Source organism: Balaenoptera acutorostrata, chromosome 2, assembly GCF_949987535.1.
Source record: "Balaenoptera acutorostrata chromosome 2, mBalAcu1.1, whole genome shotgun sequence".
NCBI classification, from domain to species: domain Eukaryota; kingdom Metazoa; phylum Chordata; class Mammalia; order Artiodactyla; family Balaenopteridae; genus Balaenoptera; species Balaenoptera acutorostrata.
The window spans coordinates 163,804,074-163,826,251 of NC_080065.1; the positions used below are offsets into that span (position 1 = coordinate 163,804,074).

Below are 22,178 nucleotides of genomic sequence, written 5' to 3' on the forward strand. Positions count from 1 at the left end.
CATATACACTTCACATGAATAAAAATACCTGAAACCAAAAAAAAAAAAAAAAAAAAAAAAACCCTGAAACCAAACATTTTTAATTGCTCCAATACCCCAAATATAAAGAAAAACTTAATTCAGAAGACTGGGCAATCTCTATCTCCCCTCCACACTAACTACCCATCCCATGGAAGACCAAGGGAGATCAGACTTTCCAGACTTAGGCAACACCTGGCTGCTGCAAAATTCTATGGAGACTCCTTGTGGAACAGCAGTCTCCCATCTCTTGTGTCTCTCCCTGTCATGATCATGCAGGAAGCAAGTCTGGCTGTGCTATTTGTTATCACTGTCTGTCACCCATCTGCAACATGATATTGCTACAAAGATAAGTACAAAGTAACGTATCTAGTTCCCTTTCCCCCAGAAGGTTGAGGCTCAGGTACAGGGGTAATTCTCCTGTGCACACAGTCATAATTTAGGCCGACTCAGTGACTACAACAGGCTTCATCATGTGATCAGGTTTGTTGCCAGCTGCATAATGCTCCCACATCTGTAGATAGAGCTGCTCTAGTTCCATTGTGTATTGTTTGGTGTTGAACAGAGGGCTAGATATTCTCTGCTTCCAGACTTTGCCACGAATTCTCTTCAGGTATTCTAGATCAGTTCCCAGTTTCACAGCTATGTCTTCATACTCTTGTCTATTTTTAGCAATAAGCTCAAGACAGCCTAAACAAGTGAGCTGGGAAGCTGCAACTCGGGAAGCAAGAGTCTCTCCTGGCATAGTCACCATGGGTGTCCCCGACCAAAGGACATCCATCCCTGTGGTGTGTCCATTACAGAGTGGAGTGTCCAAGCAGACATCAGCCAGCTGGCCTCTCCGAACATGTTCCTCTTTAGGAGCAACTGGTGAAAAAATGATACGGTTCTGGGGAAGGCCCATATTTTGCACGTACTGTTGAATATTAGGTTCTCCTACTGCTGGGAAACGCAACAGCCACAGTACGCTATTGGGAACACGCTTCAGAATATTTGCCCACATCTGCAAAGTAGATGGGTCAATTTTATATAACTGATTAAAGTTACAGTACACAATGGCATCTTCCGGTAACCCGTACTGAGAACGTGTGGTTACAATAATGGTACGGGGAACCTCCTCTCCAGTGGCAGCCTTATTGTTGATCTGGGTAGTTGCCAGTCCATTGCTAATACTGAATCCATTAATTGTTATCTGAATTTGTCCTCTGTTAATCATTTCAATAACTGCTTCTGCAATCGTATTCATAGGAATGACAGGCATATTGAGAGCTATATTACTGCTGTCTGTGTTGTTTCCTCCATCAGGACATTTCATCTTGACAATTTTCACATCTGGTAGACTATCAAGAAATGCTTTGAGGTCGATGCCATTCAGCACAATTCGATTGTCATAAATGTGCCCATTGGACTTAAAATCGATGACTGCTTTTTCCTTCAGGTGAGGGAACATATTAGCATGATCACCAATAAAGAAAGTATGGGGCATATAAGCCAGTTTCTCAGAATACTGCTCAGCAACTTCAGCAGGTGAAGTTTCCTGATCAGTGATGATATAATCCATGAAAAGTGCGCCACTAGTCCCAGGGTACCCCAGCCACATTGCCTGAAGAGGAGCTGGCCTGAGAGCAAAGAGTTCATTTCGAGCACCCCTGGTATAACCATTCATATTTACAAGGATGTGTATACCATCTTGATGGATGCGATCAGCTGCTTTTCCATCGCATGGAATCTGAGAAAGATCAACGAAATGATCGGCTTCTGCCATCACCTTCGCTCGGAAGTTTGTGCCATCATCTGGGCTCAGGGCATAACAGAATACCTCAAATTTATCACGATTGTGCATGCCTGGAATAGACTGCATAAGATGAGAAGTAGGATGGTTCCCAAAGTCAGAACTCACGTATCCTACACGCAGTCGACCATCACTGAGCTTCAAGTCCTTTGGATGTTTATACGGTGGTTTGTGAAGGACACTGATGTTATCCAGGCAGAGGTGCCCATGCCTCTCGGCAATAGCCTTCCTGACGCCGTGAGGAAGAGGATATAACATGCTGTGATGAGGCTGCACGGAAGGCAACCTGTTCTTCTCTAACTGGTCAGCCACAACGCTGACCAGCCTCTTCATGCGCTCATCATAGTCTGTCCAGTCACAGACAGTCTGCAGGCAATGAGCCAGATTACAATACGCGTCAGGAAAATCAGGTTGAAGCTTCAGAGCAGTGCGATAAGAAGCAATTGCTTCTGGAATATTCCCTGAATCCTGGTGAATGGAAGCCAGATTGCTGTGGGCTTCCGCAAATGCAGGGTCAATCTGAATGGCACGAGTATAACACTGCAAGGCTCCCTGAACATCCTGCATCCCCGTTAGAGTGTTTCCCATATTACAGTAGGCCTCAGCAAAGGTAGGACTGATTCGAATAGCCTCCTTATAATGCATCAGAGCTTCCTGCACTTTTCCCTGCTGCTGCAATACACTTGCTAAATTTGAATGGGCAGCAGCAAACTCTGGGAAGACTTCTAATGCTTTACAATACAAGCGAACTGCCTCTTCAGTGTTTCCCTGTTCTCGCTTGGTATTGGCTAGGTTATTCAGAGAGTCTGCATGGGTGGGACACAGCCAGAGAGCTGTACTATAACAATCTTCTGCTTCGGCAACACTGCCCTTCTCTTTGAGAGCGTTGGCTAGGTTGCAGTAAGCGTCCGGGAAGTGTGGTTGCAATTCAATAGCTCGCCTGTAGGTGTCTATTGCCAGATCTATCAGGCCTTGCTCATAGTATACACAAGCCAGGCTGCCATGTACCACTGCATGATTTGGACTCAAGCTTAGGGCACGAAGGTAAGCTGCCACAGCTCGTTCAAAAATCCGTGCCTCTTTGAAGACATTTCCTAAATTGATATAAGCATCCAGAAAATTGGGGTCATGGGTGACAGCCTTTTCAAAGTGATGAATTGCAAGCCAAATCTCCCCTTGTGCATTGAAAACACAGGCAAGATTACTCCAAGCTACTGCAAAGTTCGGTTGCGTCTCAATTGCTTTCAAATAACATGCCTTGGCTTCTTCCAAGCGACCCAGGGCTTTGAGCAGGTTCCCCAGGTCACTGCAAACACAGTACAGATCAGGATTGTACTGAAGAGCAGAGGCGTAAGCTTGTACTGCCCCTTCCATGTCGCCTGCTGCTACCAAAGCAGCTGCCAGGTTAATATAACCATCGATGAAATCTGGTTTGAGACGCAACGCATGCCGGTAATGCTCGATTGCTTCCTGCAACTGCCCGCTTTCCTTGTACACATTCCCCAAATTTGAATAGGCTTCTGCCAGAAGAGGGTTCTTTTTAATTGCCAGACTACTAAAGTGGGCAGATCCGTCCAGCCTTCGACACCGGAAGTGTATAGATGAAAGTAATAAAAGTACACCAGTATTGTCTGGCTCTTGTCTCCAGAGCTGCATGCAGTGTCTCTCAGCTGCCTCAAAATCTCCCGCCTGATAGGCTCGCTGTGTCAACTCTGCTAACCCTTGGAAGGAAAGCATACATTTCGTTGGGTCTGTGCTGTCGGCCACGTTGCCCACGGAAGACGCCATCTGGAGCTTCTGGAGGGAGTGTGAAAAGAGGGTAATTGAGTCCCGCTGCTGCCACTACTGGCAAGAATGTTTCTAGAGGTAGCAAATACAAGGGCAGCAGCCGTACCACTGCTTTGGCAGGCTTAAGCGGCGGCAACAGTTACATACACTGAACCTTAGGAACTCTGGTTGGCCATCTATGTCTCACGGTCTTGAAAAAATTCACAATGAAGTCTTTTTTAATTGATAAAATGGTTCTAAAGTTTATCTGGAGATGCAAGAGGGAAGAGATGTGGGGACATATGTATATGTATAACTGATTCACTTTGTTATAAAGCAGAAACTAACACACCATAGTAAAGCAATTATACTCCAATAAAGATGTTAAAAAAATATAAAGTTTATCTGGAAGAATAAATGGGGCTATTGATAATAGAATTCTGAAAATTAAAATTAAGAGGTTAGATTTGTTCTAATGGATACATTTTAAAATGAATGCTAAAGAGACAACCGTTGAACCACTATGATACAGTCAAATAGAAAGCTCTTATACATCTAGCAGAAAGTGCTCAAACATCTCTTCATATTTTTGGAAACAGTGAATGTTGGAGGAAATAATGGTAATAGAGAAAGTATAAAATAAATAATGTTGGAATAATGGTTAAGGAAGGGTAGTTAATTTTTTACCTTAAAATACGTTCTAAAACAAATCTGACTGTATTTACCTAAAATCAATTATAGAGAAGTTAATGTAAAAAAATTTAAATCATTATTCAGAGGGAGCACAGAAAATATGTAACAGATTCACGATGGTATAAGTCACTAAATCCAATGACTTTGCAGGACCAACTGATAATCTTGACTACCAACACTCTTTTTCTTCCCTTTGCTTCCTTTGACTTCTATGACACACACTGCCCTGATTTTTCACCTCACTTTGGTTGCTACTTCTCCAATTCCTTTGCAAGATTATCGTCCTTTGAAAGCCATTACATGTTTGAGTTCCTCAGGGCCCATTCCTTCTCTACACTGTCTCCCAAGATATTCACATTTACCCACGGCTCCAATTACCACCTCTACTCAGGTGACTCAAATGTAACTCTCCCCCAGGCATTTCTTACCTATCAGTATAAGTCAGAATCCCTGAAAGAGAAAGGTGACACACTCAAATGTACCGTAATTAAGGAGACTGTAGTCAAGAGATCATTTGCAAAGGGTTTGGGGAAAACAACAGAGGACAGTAGTCCAGCATCTCAGGGAGCTTTTACTGCCTAGGCTTAAAGGAGGAGGTTAGGGACTTCCCTGGTGGCTCAGTGGTTAAGAATCCACCTGCCAGTGCAGGGGTTCAAGCCCTGGTCCGGAAAGATCCCACATGCCACGGAGCAACTGAGCCTGTGCGCCACAACTACTCAGCCTGCACTCTAGAGCCCGCGAGCCACAACTACTGAGCCCACGTGCCGCAACTACTGAAGCCCGCGTGCCGCAACTTCTGAAGACCGGGCACCTAGAACCCGTGCTCTGCAACAAGAGAAGCCACCGAAATGAGAAGCCCACTCACTGCAACGAAGAGTAGCCCCCACTTACCACGACTAGAGAAAGCCCGGGCGCAGCAAAGATCCAACCCAGCCAAAAATTACTTAATTAATTTTTAAAAAAAGGAGGAGGTGGAAATGATTACTGGATTCGAGAGAGAAAAAAAGAGGAAGAGGTGGGAGGAAGAAGAGCAGAAGGAGCAGGAGGCAGAGGAGGAGGGTTTGAAGGAGGCAGGGTGGAAAGAGGAGGAGGTGGGGAAGAGGAAGAGATGATGCAGGATGTATATCGTATCGAGTAAATACTCAGCCTTCACGCTTCTTCCTTCATGTACCTCCTATGGGCTGAACGCAACTAGAAGGCAGAGCACACGGGAGCAGGTGCTGGGGATACATGGAATCTTGACATCCCACACACGTCAATGTCTCCGGGCAGGGATCAGCGTAGAGATGGGTGGAGAGTGGCTCTAGATGGGGAGGCAGAAGATATCTACCTAACAGACACCTCCGGCTTGGCTTCTTCTCTAGGACATCCCAGGGATATTTAAAACTCAGCAGGTCCAAGATTAAACTCATGAACTGCCCACTCCACAACCTCTCAAGAACAAGACTAATGAAAAACAAACTGGTCCTCTTTCAGTGTTTTCTGTGTCATCAAATGGTATCAAGGTCAGGCCTGTCTTCCCATAACTGTGCAGGAGTGGATTGGAGTGGGGCAACAGTAGGTGCACATAGATCATTGAGGACGCTATTCCCCTAGTCCAGACACAAATGATGATAGAATGGGCTGAGGAAGTGTTGGTAATGATGAACAGAAGTGGATGGATTGAAGTGGATAGATTGAAGAGATATTTAGAAAGCAAAGTTGTTAGGACTTGTTATGAGATTGGATGTTTGGAGGTAAAAGTAATGTGGTTGTCAAAGATGACACCTTCAGTGATTTCCCATAGATCTTAGGAAGGAGACACAACTCCTTAACATGGACTTACTGGCCCTGCGTGGTCAGCATCCCCCACTTCCCACCCTTCAACCTTCCGCCTTCACTTACGCCAGGCCCCTCTGAGGATGTGGACCATGTTCTGCATTCTTTCAGTCCTTCCTGTTTCCTGTGTTTGCCCCTGAGCAGGACATTTGGACCTGCTCTTTCCACTGCCTGTAATGCTCTTAGCCCACTACCTAAGTCCTCTTTATCATTCTTAGCTCAGTCACCACTTCCCCAGGAAAGCTTCCCCTGACTTCCCTAACTAGACCTAACCCTCCTATGAAAGCGCTCCTAGACTGGGTCCTTCCCTCTGTAGCCTCTATCCTTTAGTAGCTTACACACACTTGTGTGGCTTTTTAGTGAACGTCTAACATATTCTCAATCCCCCACCAGGATATGAACTCCACGAGGACAGGGGCTGTGTCTTTCTTGTCTCACAGTAAATAGTCTTATTGCCTCTCGTAGTACTTGGCACCTTGTAGTACACACACACACACACACACACACACACACACACACACTCTTTAATGAATGAATGAATAAAAGTAAAAGCAATGGAATACATCATGCAGAAACACACTGATGGATTTAATAGACTTAAATTATAATCTCTATATTAAACAAGAGTAAGGAGTAAATGATAAGTGATAAACTTAGAGATATATTCATAATATAAAGACAAGAAGACTATATCTCAGTAGAGTTCTTGCCACATCAACAATACAAATAATACCCAACAGGAATTGACAAAAACAAAACAAACAAACAAAAACCCCTAGAACAGAAAGAGTTATGACAACTTTTCACTGTAAAAATTGAAACTCCAAATAAACCTGGGCTAAACAATAAGGAAACCCACTGTATCACGTAACCAGAAGGATAGGATGGCTTCCCTCAGGATCATGAGACGGTACCCAACGATCACCGGGGGCAGCATGCTTTCTTGTGCACATTCATCAGAGGAGAAATGCAGTCTCTTTGTTAGCAATACAATACAAATCCTGGGCTTCCCTAGTGGCACAGTGGTTGAGAATCTGCCCGCCATTGCAGGGGACACGGGTTCAAGCCCTGGTCTGGGAAGATCCCACATGCCGCGGAGCAACTAGGCCCGTGAGCCACAACTACTGAGCCTGCACGTCTGGAGCTTGTGCTCCGCAACAAGAGAGGCCGCGATAGTGAGAGGCCCGTGCACCACCATGAAGAGTGGCCCCCGCTTGCCGCAACTAGAGAAAGCCCTTGCACAGAAACAAAGACCCAACACAGCCAAAAATAAATAAATAATTAATTAAAAAATAAAAGGAATTCCTTTAAAAAAATATTTAAAACGTGAAATTTTGATGACGTTTTAAAAAAAAAAAGCATATTCAAGGAAATATAGAAACCTGTGATCTTTGGTGGAATTAGTTTACCTAGCTGTGTACTGAAAGGTAATGGTCTTTTGAGGCCCCTCTCTCACACTATCCTGCCCCCTGGGGCCACAGATAAACCTGTTAGCTAGAAAGCAAGCTGGTTGAGGCTGGGCAAAGATTTATGTATATCACCCAGGGCAAACTTTTTTCTGAAAAGGTGGGAAAAGCCTCAATAGCTATGAGGAAGGTGGATTCCAGAAGGCATGAATTAGCAATGGTCCTGAAGGGAATCCTGCAAGGGAATTCGGAGAAGATGGTCAGAGAATGAGGGCCGAGCTAGGAAGGGGCAGGATTGATATATGAGCCATAGTCCTTCATTGCGTTTGGAAATGGCTGCATTTGGCAGAAGACATCCTTATTCTTCAACGAACAGAAACATTTGCTTCCAAGTCATCTGGATTTTTTGCTCCCCTAAATAAATACTTCTGGATTCAATCAGAGTGGGAGACAAACAAGTTTAGTTGTTTAAAATCCCACTCATATTTCTGAGCCGTTTTCTTATCAATTATCATTGGAGTATCTTTCACTTAGTAAGTAACTGAGGTGCTAATTCTTGGTCTTGAAATGTGATACCAGACCCAAGCCATATTCTTTGAAATCATTGGGTTAATGTGTCTTCATCTAGAAATGTGACTCCTCCTAAAACGATTTCCCTTAAAAACTGTGGGACATTGAACCATTCCAATTACCACTGGGCTCGCCAGTGATACAGATGGTGGGAAATTCCACCATACTTTATATATTATCTCATTGCCACTATAGCAAGAACTTGCTGAATTCTTTAGAGATTATGATGTTATTAACTCAGGTTCCATTTATAGGCCAGCATGACAAGGACAACTGCTTTCCTGTGTTGCATTTATTTCTTGATACTGATTCTTCCTCTTGCTTAGAAGCAGTTCCTTCATTGTTTCAAGTTAGTTACATTAATTTGGATCCGTTTTCCAATGTCAGACTATTTGCTTTTAATCATATGGTCTTGTCATCTGCATGTGTACTTTATTCTTAAGTTACTGATTACATTTAGAGGTAAATGAGTTAATATGCACCCTCACAGATCAACAAGAAACCATTACACATCTAGGCAGTAGTGACATAGAAATAAAGGCTACCTCTTTTGTAAGCAGTTTTTTTTTTTTTAATGTGAGTCCAGTAGCACTGAAACTTTCTTCAGCCTTACATATGAGTAGATTTTAGTATGTCATCTGTGTGGATTATGAGTTTGTAGGCTTTGGCTCTGAAAGCTGTAATTACCAATGTTTGAAAGACATCTGTGAGGGTGAGGATATGGAGAAGATAAGCCAAAAGCAAGATATATAATTACCACACCCTGTCTTCCTATTGGGCACTCTGGATGTTTTAAGCAATTAGGACGTTTTAGACAGGTCCTTCTCCTATCAGAGTGCAACATCAGGTTGCTCTGAATGTAAGTCATCAATCTTTCAGGCAGGAAGTGTCCTCTCTCACATACACTATCAGCTCATAGGTCCTTCAATGACTAGGGGTGGAAAAGATCCATACTTCTCTATTACTGAGTGAACATATCCCTGACTGTCCTGCTATAAAGGCAATTTTTATAGAGGGAAAAACACTGGGCCTGGAGTCAGGAGAGCTGATTCCCAGCTCTGAATCTCTCATGTGCTGTGACCCTGGCCAAGGCTTCAAGCCTCAATTTTCCCATCTGAAAAATGGAAATAGTATAACTACCTCACAGAATGATCACAAGCAAAAAGGTCATATTTATGAAAGTGCTTTAAAAATACTATGAAATTTCTATACAGTTCAGGATATAGAAAATAAAAAATCATGTAGAGTTGCACCATTTCTTTGGAATGTTAAATATTTGTTTCTGTTTTCATCTCTGGTTAAATACTGAACATATATGCTTTCAATATTTAGGAATGCATTGAATGCATAGCTCCGCTATGAGGAGCTATGACTTGGAAATATTGGGAGAAATGACAAGATTCCTTGTTATTGATAATTAACAAAGGAACCCTTTCTTTCAAAGGTAAGGGTAGCTTAAACCTGACTCACAGTACTTTGCTCTGCCTGATTTTCTTTAAGGAAAACTGCTGAAAAGTTTTCTAAGAATAAGTGAGGTGAGATTGGCCCTTGAGTAAGGAGAGTGGGCAGCTAAAGCCTAAAGCTTCTTTCTCAATAACAAGTTTAAGTGCCTTGTTTATTTTCATGGGATTAAGTGACACTTGTATAAATACCTTACTGAGTAATGGTGCTGTGGCAAAAGTGAAGTTTATTTAAGACACTGCTCCACCCAAGGTGAGCAATTAAAGCAGGTATGTAAACTAAGTCACCTTTGGCTTCTCTACTCAACCCGATGAGTAAGTAGTACTAGAAAGGAAAAATGGTGTGGGGTATATGGCATGGCTGGAGGTGGGAAGAAATAGGAAGGCAGAAGAAGCCTCCCTGAAAGAATGAAGGAAGTGTGAACGGTGGTAGGGAAACTATAACAATTGAAAATTGATTCCGACTATTGATATCAGTCTATCAAGTTAATGCAAATTAAGGTGGCATGAGATTTCTTTAAAAAAAAAAAAAAGCCTTTTCCCCATACAGTGTAATAATAACCACCTTATTTTAAATGTAGCCAAGAAGGGCTGTGTTTGCTCATGTGATAGGGTTTCCATACTTCCCACAGCTGGGGAAGTATCAGCTAATATTGATTTAGCACTCATTTATACCTGATGGTCAGGACCAACTAGAATAGAGGAAAACTGGTACAAATTAGTGAGGCCCTGTGGTCCCAGTAAGTGGTCTGGGGCCCAAATGTTGTATATCAATACAAATAACTCTTCCTGGGAAGGAATGGAAAAAATATTTTAAATGGATCTGAATCTGCTCTCAGAAGTTCTAGTGCTATTGGGCTAAAGACCTCCTTTAAGAATGTTAGGAATGGGTAAGATCAAGTTACATTCTTAGATTTTTATTATGTTTAGCTTATTAATTTGGGAGGTAAGCAAACTAGAAGCAGAACAGGCTTTAAAACATCTGAGTTTGTTATTATATTATGAATAATAACTGTTAGCTGGTCCATTCCATTTACCTTTTCCTCAATGAAATTCTCTATAAAGAAATATCCGTAAACTAGTCTTACATTTTAAATATCGCTGCAGATTATTTGGAACCATAGAATTAGATACCAATCCACTGAAAACTGTTTTCTTTGGGTAATTTCCACGAATTGACATCAGTTATCCACAAATCTTTGTATTTGGCTAAACACTGAGAAAATATGTGGGGCCTGCAATTAAACTTAGTGAACTTTTAATCATTTCTAATCCACTGTTTCCCAAATTGGCCAAATCATAAACATCACCTGGGGAACTTGTTAAAAATTGTACAATCCTGCCCCTCCTGCTCCCAGACCTGCTGAATTAGACTCTCTAGGGAATGAGGCTGAAATCTGTATTTTTAGAAGGGCCCCAAGAATGCCTGCTGAGATATATGTTTGGGAAACAATTCTATGTCCTTGTCGTATTCCTCATGATGTCGGAGCCCTTCAAACCCCAATATTCCCTTCTGACTACCCCTCTCCTCAGTGATCGCAGGCTTTTTTTCTGTTCCACCCCACCTAAGAAAGGCACATTCCCACCAACCACTGTGGCCCTCAGCAGCAGTGAGTCTCTGCGGCAGGTGCAGTGGAGAGCGTCTACCATCTTGGGTGGGGAGGTCATGGAGTAAAGGGATGGAGGTGTGGTCTGGAAAAGTCTTTCCAGAGATTCCCCTTGACAACCAGTTGTAGATGACATTGCTACCTCCTCAAATGGCCACGCTCAACTTCCTTTGCTCTACATAAATTTTTTCTTTACCTTCACTCTCTTAACGTCCCTTCTTCCTGTAAATGGAGGGGGAAACATTGTCCCGTTTTGTCAAACTTGTGCTCTTGATCAAATCCTCTACTGCCTCATGGAAACTAAATCTATTAGTCCTCCTCATTCCAACTTCATTTTTTTCTCTTTTGGCTTCTATTGGCATATCAGTAGATGTTTCTTCCCTATTCTTTTTAAACTAAAGCAACATATACTTTCTTGGACTCTGATGAACCCCAAGATCCCATTTGACTTCATGCCTTCTGTTTACTGTCAAATTTCTCAAAAAGAGAATTCTACATTACTTGCATTCATCTTCTCACCCTTCTCATCAACCCAACTGTACCCTGGCTTCCACAGAGCCACATTTTATGGACACTATTGGTGTGAAGATTTCCAGTGATGAGATCCAATGACTTTGCTTAGCCCTTAACCTTCTTCCCCATCTAACAGCTTTTGACATTGCTGATCACCACATCCTTTTAAAGACTTTATCAATTAGTCATCATTTAACTATAAGAACAAAAACCTATTCAAATGATTGAAACAGCAAGGGGGAGGGTAATATAAGACCAAAGAAACTCTCTCACAGAAAGTATAATAGGGCTGCACAGGGATTAGCATCAGGAACTAGGAAGCTATCAGTAACCAATAAAGTTTTAACAAATAATTCTCGGGCACCTGCTATATTCCAGGCACTCCTAGGTGTTCAGTGACCAAGTAGTCAACAGAAGAGACAAGGTCCCTGCCTTGAGAGACTTCATAATCTAGTGGGGAAGGCTTACATAAACAGGTAAACAATTGTGTATTTACACCATATAATGAGCACTACAGATGAAACAAACTGACCTAATGATACATTATTATAGGTTATTAGTGATAGGCAAGGACTCAGAAAGGATACTCTGAAGACAAGACATTTAAACTGAGATCTGAAGAATGTGAGGGAGCCACTCAGGGCAACTGAGGATTGGGGCTGTGGAAGGAGTGTTTTAGGCTGAGGATACACCTGTGTGCAGACCCTGCAGTGCTGTTTCGGGGGAAGTGAAAGGAGGCCACTGTGGCTGGAACTTAAAGGGTGAGGGGGAGAATCAAGGGAGGTAAGGTTGGAGAAGGAGGCAGAAGCCAGAGCAGGCCAGGCCTTTTAAGTATTTAAAGGAATTTGGATCTCATGGCAAACTAATTGGAAAACATTGAACTGATTTAAGCAGGAAACAACAGGGTCCGATGTATTTCCAGGTTTACCCTGACTGATGAGCAGAAAATAGATGAAAGGAGGCAAGAGTAGAAGGTAGAAGACCAGTTGGCAGCTACAGCAATAGCTCAGGTAAGAGATGATGGCAGTTTGGTTTAATGTAGTAGCAGAGGAGATGGAGAGAAGTGGATGGACTACACATCTATTCATGAGGAGCAAATAAGAGGACCAGCTGATAGGTTAGAGTTGGGGAGGGAAGGAGAGGGAAAAATCAAGAATATTGCCTGGGTTGTCCTGTTTACAATAACTGGGTGAATGGTGATAACATTTACTGAAGTGGGAAAAAGTAAAGATAGAATTTCTTTTTAATAGTGAGGGGAGGAAAGCAGGTTGATAGAAATTGAGAGTTTAGTTCTATTTCAGATACATTAATTTCAGATATTCACGGAGACTTGACATGTCATACAGACAAATGAATATCTGAATACAGATTTTGGAGGAAATGTCTAGGCTAAAGAGATTAATTTGCGAATTTGTTACCATTTTTAGTATTTAAAGCTGTGGGAATGACTGAGATTACCAAGAAGGTGAGTTCACAGACAAGAAAGCAGAGAATAGAGCCCAGTTTTTAGAGGGCAGTAGAGGAGGAAAAACCCCTGAAGGTCACTGAGCAGCAGTGGTTAGAGATTTAGGAGACAGACCAGCCAATAGAAGAGATTTGGTTTTCAAGAAGTTGAGCCTGACCAACTGTGTTGAAAACTGCTAAAAGTTGGAGTAGGATGAGGTTCAAGGAACATCCACTGGGTCCAGCAATATGTAGGCTGTTGACAACATGGATTAGCAGTTTTCATTGGCGTGGTGGGGGTGGAAGTCAGATTCGAGTAGATTGAATAGGAAATCAGAGTTAACCTGTAGACATCTCTCTCAAGAAGGTTTGCTGTGAAGGGATCAGAGAATTAGTATTACAGATGGAAAGGGATAGCATAAGAATCTTTGTTTTTTTCTAAATGTTAGGATGGAGGATGTTTGTACATATTGGGGATAATCAAGAATTTGATGATGAACAAGAGGAAGGGAATAACTGAAGAAATGAAACCCCTAAGAAGAGGGGAAGGAATTTAAATCATAAGTAGAGGAATGGCTTTTGACAGGAGAGGAAGAAAGAAAGGAGAGATGGGTCCAAATGCCAAAAGATTTGTAGATTTGATGGTAGGAATATACTGGAGTCGCATCAGGGTAGGCAGGTGTGGGGATGGTTTTAGAAGATTGAAGAAAAGGGATAAGACAGAAAATAGTCGTCATGGGAAAATAAGCATACTCTCAGTTTCTCTCTCTCTCGCTCTCAGGTCATCTGTTCTCATTTTGATTTTCTGCAAGTCACTTCATTCGTTTCTTTCAGAAGGCAGGTTTCCTCCACTTTTCTGTTTCTGTGACAGAAGATGGCCACCCCATACACAGGTTTCTGTGATGGATTAAGGTTCATGCCCTTAATAGAATAACATTGTATTTCTTAATTCCAAATTCCCAGGGGAGAAAACCTGATTGGTGCAGCTTTGGTCAGTTATCGAACTCAGGTCAAACCAACCATGGTCAGAAGAACAAGGTCAAATTGTACAAACATAGCTGTCAGGCCCAAACCCTCTGTGTGTTGGCGGAGGATTAGATCTTAGAGAAGGGGACGTGAGCTCCCAGATATCCCACAGACATCTACCAAACATCCTCTGAGACACCAAATTCTTTAATTAAGAAGTTCTTCCCTTCTGCCTTCTTTCCTAGTTTTGTTTTCTTTGGATTGTTTATGTGCTTACTTTTCCTCCTCCACTAATGTATAATTTCTCAAAATTTTCGCCTTGATCCTCTTTTTCTTTATTTCTATATTTTTCTCCCTCACCAACTTCATTTGTGCCCATGGCTTCAACTATCATATGTACATGGATAACCCCCCAAGCCATACCTATGCTCTTCTCAACTATCATTTAAAAACTGCTCTTAAAAACTCCAAACGAGTTTTTTTCTCTTTTTTCCCCTTGTATCAAAATCAGATGATGAATGTTAACTCAACTAGTTACGGTAAACATTTCATAATATAGGTACGTCAAGTCTTTACGCTGTACACCTTCAACTTATACAGTGCTATATGTCAATTATATCTCAATAAAACAAAGGAAAAAACTGTCTCCACTTGAATATCCTCTGGTTCTCTTATTTATAGATGAGCTCATTATCTTCTCCCAAACCTGCTCCTTCTCTTGGCTCCCTATTCCTGTTAAAGCCACCACTATCCTCTTAGGCATCCAAGCCTGAAGCTTCAGAGCTGTCTGACGTCCTACTTTCAAGGTCCATCAGCTAAGAAGGAGTATCACCTGCATCTTTTCCTCCCCTCCATGTCCCCTATCATTCTCCTAACTCTCATTACCTAAACTCCATGGACTATTCTCAAAGTCTACTAAATCATCTTCCAGTTTACAGTCTCCATCCAGGTTGTAAACTATTCTTGCATGAATATTCAAAAAGCCCAGCTCCATTCATGTTCTCCCCACCCGCTCAAGAATCTTCAACCGCTCCTCCCTGCATACTCGATAAAGGGCAAGCCTTGCCTGGCAACCTCCATGACATGTCATCAACAGACCAAGACTTATCTTCCATTTACCATCAGTCGAGGCACACTGCTCGATCATCTCCTAACACAGCCTGTGTATCCCTAGTGACAAGATTTCCTCATACTCTTCTTCCCTGAAGCCTTTCCTCAAAAGTGATCTTTCCCTCCCATTGCTTCCATTGGCTTTATTTGCATCTCTCTTATGGAAGACCTGTGTTTAGACATGGTTTCTACCTTTATCTGTAGAAATTACCTTTTTACCTCTGAGAGACTACAATTTACCAAAGTATGAAAACAAGGATCTCTTACAGAGTATACACGAGCGTCGCACTTTGAAGGCATTTAATAAGTGACTTGATGAGGAGTTACTAAGGCCTGATGCTAGTATTATTGCTATTAAATGCTCATGTAGGCCTATTAAATATATTAATATGAACCTTTTCAATAGGATGCTTGGTAGGACACTGGAAACCTTCTCAATAGGATGCTTGGTAGGACACTGTGCTATAAAAAGTTTAAAATAATTTTAATACCTTCTCTAGTCAAGCGCTGCTGATGAGTTGATTGCACCTTAACAGCAGTCACTCAACACACTTATATGGTAAAAAGTAAAATTCAGTCACAGAGGAGGAAATTAATCGACACATTTTAATCACTCCAAACTCTCACTTAAAAAAAATAGTATTATGATAATCAAGCACAGTCTCTTCATAGGACCACTACTGCTCTCATGTACTGTTGACACCATGTTTGGAACTAAAACAAATGAAATGTCACAGCAAAGAGAGAATATTTGCAGGTTTCTGGCCCCCAAATCTTGATTTAGCCTCTGAATGTGTTGGCTTTGTTCAATACAGTCTTTTAGTTAAATGATAAAACTCTACTTATGCATCAGCCTAGGGGATGTGCCCCTGGCATCATAGTTGGCGATAGGAACTGCTGTGGAGATGAAAGCTGAACAATTGGTGGTCCTCATCACTATTTTCTATCCAGGCAGGAATAATTGCATGCATACTCTTTTGATATTTATCACTTAAAAAACAAGATACCCCCTCTTTCTCTTGCCTCTTCTGAACTTCTTTTAAAAACAAAGCATAGGGACTTCCCTGGCGGCGCAGTGGATAAGAATCTGCCTGTCCATGCAGGGGACACGGGTTCAATTCCTGGTCCGGGAAGATCCCACGTGCCGCGGAGCAACTAAGCCCGTGCAACACAACTACTGAGCCTGCGCTCTCGAGCCTGTGTGCCACAACTACTGAGCCCACGCGCCGCAACTACTGAAGCCCACACGCCTAGAGCCTGTGCTCCTCAACAAGAGGAGCCACCACAAGGAGAAGCCCGTGCACCGCAATGAGGAATAGCCCCTGCTCGCCACAGCTAGAGAAAGCCCGTGCACAGCAACGAAGACCCAGCGCAGCCAAAAATAAATAAAGTTAAACCTTTAAAAAAAAAAAAAAAAAGCATAAGGAAAAGCTCCTTGACATTAGTCTTATCAAGGATTTTATGGTTCTGACACCCAAAGCATCACAACAAAAGCAAAAATCAACAAGTGAAACTACATCAAACTAAAAAGCCTTCTGCACAGCAAAAGAAACAATCAACAAAAACGAAAAGACCACCCACAGAATGGGAGAAATATTTGCAAACAACATATTTGATAAGGGGTTCATATCCAAAATATATAAGCAACTCCTGCAATAGCAAAAAACCAAAACAATCCCATTAAAAATGGGCAAAGGATCTGAGTAGACATTTTTTCCAAAGAAGATATTCAAACGGTCAACAGGTATATGAAAAGGTGCTCAACATCACTAATCATCAGAGAAATACAAATTAAAACCGAAATGAGATACCACCTCACACTTGTTAGAATGGCTATTATCAACAAGTTAAGCAATAATAAGTACTGGTGAGGATATAGAGACATGGGAACCCTTGTGCACTGTTGACGGGATTGTAAACTGGTGCAGCCACTATGTAGAACATTATGGAGGTTCCTCAAAAACTTAAAAATAGAACTACCATATGATCCAGCAATCCCACTTCTGGGTATATATCTGAAGGAAATGAAATCAATATCTCAAAGAGATATGTGCATTCCCATGTTCATTGCAGCACTATTTACAACAGCCAAGATATGAAAATAACCCAAGTGTCCACTGATGGATGAATGGAAAAAAATTGTGGTATATATACACAATGGAATATTATTCAGCCATAAAAAGAATGAAATCCTGCCATTTGTGATGACATGGATGAACCTTGAGGGCATTATGATACGTGAAGTAAGTCAGATGGAGAAAGACAAATACTATATGATCTCACTTACATGTGGAATCGAAAAAAATCCAAACTCATATGAACAGAGAATAGGAGCAGGGGCTGGGGAGTGGGAGAAATGGGTGAGGGTGGTCAATGGTACAAACTTCAAGTTATAAGATGAATAAGTTCAGGGACGTAATGTACAGCATGGTGACTATAGTTAACGACAGTATATTGTATATTTAAAAGCTACTAAGAGAATAGAATTTAAAAGTTCTCATCATAAAAAAGGTTTATAACTATGTGAGGTGATGGATGTATTAAGTAACCTTATCGTGTTAATCATTTTGCACTAAATACCCATATCAAATCATTACATTACACGCCTTCAACTTACACAATCTTTTATGTCAATTACATCTCAATAAAGCTGGGGGGGAAAGAAACAAAGTAAAATATTTATTATTTACATGAAATGTTCCTTTCTACTTAATTAAATATATATATTTTTCAGTTTCCTTACACAGGCCTCTTGAGAATTGCTCCTAACACAGAGAGAGAACTAACTACATACCAGCAGATGTCACTCTGTAAGGGATCCTCCTCAACTGTCCTTCTCTGTCAGTTTCAGTTGGTTTTTTTTTTTTTCCGCAAATTTCAACTGCCTTTTCTCCATTACCAATTTCAGTTTCCATTTTCAACATCTGATGAGCCTCCAAGAGCCACTAGGACTAGTATTTTTTTTTAAACATCTTTATTGGAGTCTAATTGCTTTACAATGGTGTTAGTTTCTGCTTTATAACAAAGTGAATCAGTTATACAGATACATATGTTCCCATATCTCCTCCCTCTCGCGTCACCCTCCCTCCCGCCCTCCTTATCCCACCCCTCTTAGGACTAGTATTTTTCACTTTGCCTGTATAAGGATCATAATACAAGATATGCTTCCCTTTTGAATGCTGGCCCCAGTGCGAATATCTGTTTAGTTTAAAAAGCCACATGGAACATTTTTCTACTCTGTGGCTATGTCTTTGCAACAGCGATATACTTCTTATTATCCTTTTTTTTTTTTTTCTGATGAAAGGCACAGTTTAGTTCATGGGACAAGCACTGGTTAAAATTTGCTACTCTTTTCAACAACATTGAGCAAATATTGTCTACCAGGTACCAAGCACTATTGTGGAGAGTCAGCAGTAATAAAACAGATAAAAAGTCTTGCCTTCATGGCTCTTACATTCTACACGGACAGAACAAAAAATAATTAAAATATACAATAGGTGAGTGGTGATGTGTGCTCTGGGGGAAAAAAAAGGAAGAGAGTAGGGAACATCTAGGGGGTGCTTGCAATTTTAAAAAAGAGTTTTCAGAAAAGCTTTCATTGTGAAGGTGATGACATCTGAGTGAAGACCTGGAGGAAATGAGGGAGCAAGCCATGTGGGTAACTGGGGTAGGAACTGCTCAGGCAGAGGAAACACCTAGTGCAAAGGTGCACGTAGCCTGTCACAAGCAGTAAGGAGTTTTACTGTAAGCATCTGCCAGGGACAAAAATTCAGGCAAGGCTCTTTTTGTTGCTGCTCTAAAGAATCCACCTACAAGAGAGTTTAATCAGCTGAAGATGAACATCAGTGCAGATCTGTTTAGTGTTCTCTCTCAGCCGTGACCTCATTTCTGATACTGACAGCCTGGACTGCCTCTTAGATTTGGTTGGGGCTTGGATGCATCCCCTGGCAAACCTGGATGAAACTAGAAGAGGCAGGTTTTGGTAGCTCTGTAGGCCCGTTAGTTATCTCATTCTCTCTTCACATGGGGCTACATATTAATCAGAGGTAGCCAATGATTCCAAGTTTTAATGCAACCTAAAGTATAGTCCATTACCATACATGAACCAAGAAGTAAGTGTAATCGTTCTACTTCAGATTAGCTAACGGTGGAATCTTGTTCCACAAACAGCCAAGACACGGGTTACTGAGAACAAAGGTATTTCCCATGCCACCAAATTGCGCTTTCAGTGTTGTCTTCTTCTAGGTAGGTCAACACAGTAAAGAGGTCATTACCAACATTAACATATATAGAATTTCCAGGGATTATGTTACACTTATATTCAACAAATAGAGATAATCTGCACGGGACCTAGCCATCCCATAGCTAGCACAGTCGGGTATGCTCTTCTCGCCCAGCAATCCACACTTCCTTCTAAGGGGGGTCCCAATTTACTGAGGGGTATGTTTTCCTAAAGCTTCTTTTCATACCCTTGGAGCCCACTCCCAAACTCACTAAGAATAAAATACTCTTAAGAACTCAACAAATGGACATTGGAAAGCCGATACTGGGTTTAGTTGATTTTAGCCCACCTTTGATTTGTTTGGAGACTGAATTCCTTACACATAAAGATCAGTATTTATTTCAGGAGAACAAAGGTTTAAGAGGCAACCAAGATATATTTAGTAAAGAGAAGGTGATTGAACCTCCAAATAGGTCATGGTGACTTATGAGCAACTGAAAATAGTATTTTAAGATCATACTAGTTCTCTGTGTGCGTCATTTAGATTTGTTTTGGTTGTCTGATTTAAGTTGGCGTTGGCAGTTTTGAACAAACACAGAAAGACTTTAACACATGGCTAGGTAGGTTGTTTTAGATCCAAATCAGGTATTGATCATTAGGACTGTGGCTTGGTATAAATTTAGAATTACTGTAATCTAAAGTGTTGGGGTCGTTACATACTTATATTTAGGAGTGGCCAGAGATAACATTTCTATTATGAAACCATGCTCTAATCAAATCGACAACTTGGCAATTTACCAGCATTTTTAAACACTTCACATATTTTAATCCGTCAATTTTTGTTCTTGATATTCTGAAAAAGTCATCAGAAAGAAGCCATTTATCATTCTTTTTCCCCATGAAGGAAGGCAATTTCCTAATGAATGAGGAAATCTTTCATTTCAGATGGAAAAAATAACACAATAGGTCAATTATACTAAATTTAAAAGAGTAAAGTTTTTACTACATTTATATTTAATATATGTTATTCTGGAAAGCAAATACATGTGAACACAATGGGGATAATAGTAGTATCGTACCTTGTGGATTATAGGAGGATTGAAGGAATTAACACATAAAACATTCTTACAACAGTGGCTGACACATGAAATGCTCAGTAAATGTTAGCTGTTATTCTACTATGTGATAAAGTGAGGAACTGTCACTAGTATTCATGGGTGCAATTCTTGCATTTTACAGAAAAAGTGGTTTCATCCACTTTTTACAGAACCTAGTATGCTTTCTGTTCTGAGGGCACAATGAAGCTGAGAGGGATGGCTCCTCTAAGTGAAACTGACCCCTGCATTTAGTGCCTGAAATCAGAGGAAGCTTGTCAGTGTGGGCAGACACCAAGAGTAGACCAATCTGATCTCCCACTTCTTTTTTCTCTCATGGAAACGAATGGAGGGTATCTGATGTGGACCCTTCAATCAATTGTTCCTGCTTAATGTTTCAAACCTTGGTTTACTGTGGGGTAAACTTCGGTTCCTGACAGTCATCCAAAATCTTAGTTTCTCTTCAGTTCCACTGCAGAATAAAAACTAAATTTACCCCCGTGGATTGTTACATCAAGTCTGGTATTATTTCTCCCAAGAGGCCATCTGCTTCTGGGAAAAGACAACAGGGTGTGCCCTCCATTACACCTCCATTTAACTGACGGTGCAATGATGTACAATTCCTTGTTGACCCCTGCAATTCAGAGTTATTGTCTTGGAACAGAAGATTTGATGATCTCTTTTCACTCCATAGGATAACTGTAAAAGTATCCACCCAGTGTTCAATCCAACCCCCAGACATTGCTTCTGATGGCCTTACATTCTTTTAATTAGTCTACTCAACACAGAAACTCAGATTCCTAAAATTAGTGGGGAAGGGATGGATTCTTCTCAAACATCCCACCACCAGAACAGGTGTACTTGCAAAGTCAAGTTTGCCTGACGTATCCTCTGTCTCAAGTGGTACAAACGGCCCTGGAGGGTGGAGCCCTCACAGCCTGCTTCCCTGGGCGTGCGCGTCTGTGGGTGTCGGGGTACGCGCAGGACACACACGGACCCACTGTCCCAGGGCAGCCCAATCACGGTCCCCCTCTCACCTCAAAGCCTGTCAACTCTCACGCCCCTCCTTGAACGCACAGCCCCTTTCTCCGCCTTCGCTCCTTCGTATCCCGCCTCCAAAGTAGGACGCCCACTTTCGTTGGCAGATGCTCCTCTCACTCCTACCCGGAAACCAATCACTCGCGTTCTGGTGGAGAGTGACGGAGACAATGGGAATTCTCGTTGCGTCATCTGCCCGCCCCGAGCGCCGGGAGGCGGTGCAGGGGGCGGGGTACGGGTTGCGGGGTTAGGTGCCTTATGGAGTGAGGAGCGGGCAGAGGAGGCGGTGGCTCGGCTCCGCGTTCAGCCAGGCACCTCGAGGCCCTTTCCCCCTACCAGGTCCCCAGAAGCAGGGATCCCGGCCCTCCCTGCAGCTGCCGGGCTCTCCTGCGCGTGCAGCCCCGCGAGTCTGCGTGATGCCGGCGGCTGCCCCTTTCCCCTGTCAGCGCGATGCCCGTGGCGACGGCGGCGGCGGCTCCCGGCTCCTCGAGGCCCCGGCCGTAACCGCCACCCTGAGCCCGGTCGGGTGGTTGGGGCCGTTGGACGTTAGTTTTCGCAGCCTTCCCCTCCCCCCCTCGCTGAGGCGGCGGGGGTGCGCGTTGCGCAGGGGGAGCCGAGAGACTCCTCCCCCTCCACGATCCCCCCGCCCCTCCCCCTTACA

General features: G+C 42.3%; 3 protein-coding genes across 7 annotated transcripts in view; 1 reads left to right on the plus strand and 2 right to left on the minus strand.

Annotated features, from left to right (window-relative positions):
- The window catches only part of LOC130707369 (ELKS/Rab6-interacting/CAST family member 1-like), a 467,400-nt gene that overhangs the window by 186,458 nt on the left and 258,764 nt on the right, over positions 1 to 22,178 (minus strand).
- Positions 1 to 22,178, plus strand: part of LOC130707375 (glucocorticoid-induced transcript 1 protein-like) — a 137,105-nt gene that overhangs the window by 79,179 nt on the left and 35,748 nt on the right. The gene's annotated exons all lie outside the window — the stretch shown is intronic.
- Positions 168 to 21,577, minus strand: LOC130707365 (UDP-N-acetylglucosamine--peptide N-acetylglucosaminyltransferase 110 kDa subunit-like). The gene is made up of 2 exons (XM_057541597.1): positions 21,517 to 21,577; positions 168 to 3,607 (listed from the first exon to the last, which is right to left on the minus strand). Exon 2 carries the CDS (start codon positions 3,596 to 3,598, stop codon positions 458 to 460), a length of 3,141 nt encoding a protein of 1,046 aa, XP_057397580.1. The 5' UTR covers positions 3,599 to 3,607; positions 21,517 to 21,577; the 3' UTR covers positions 168 to 457.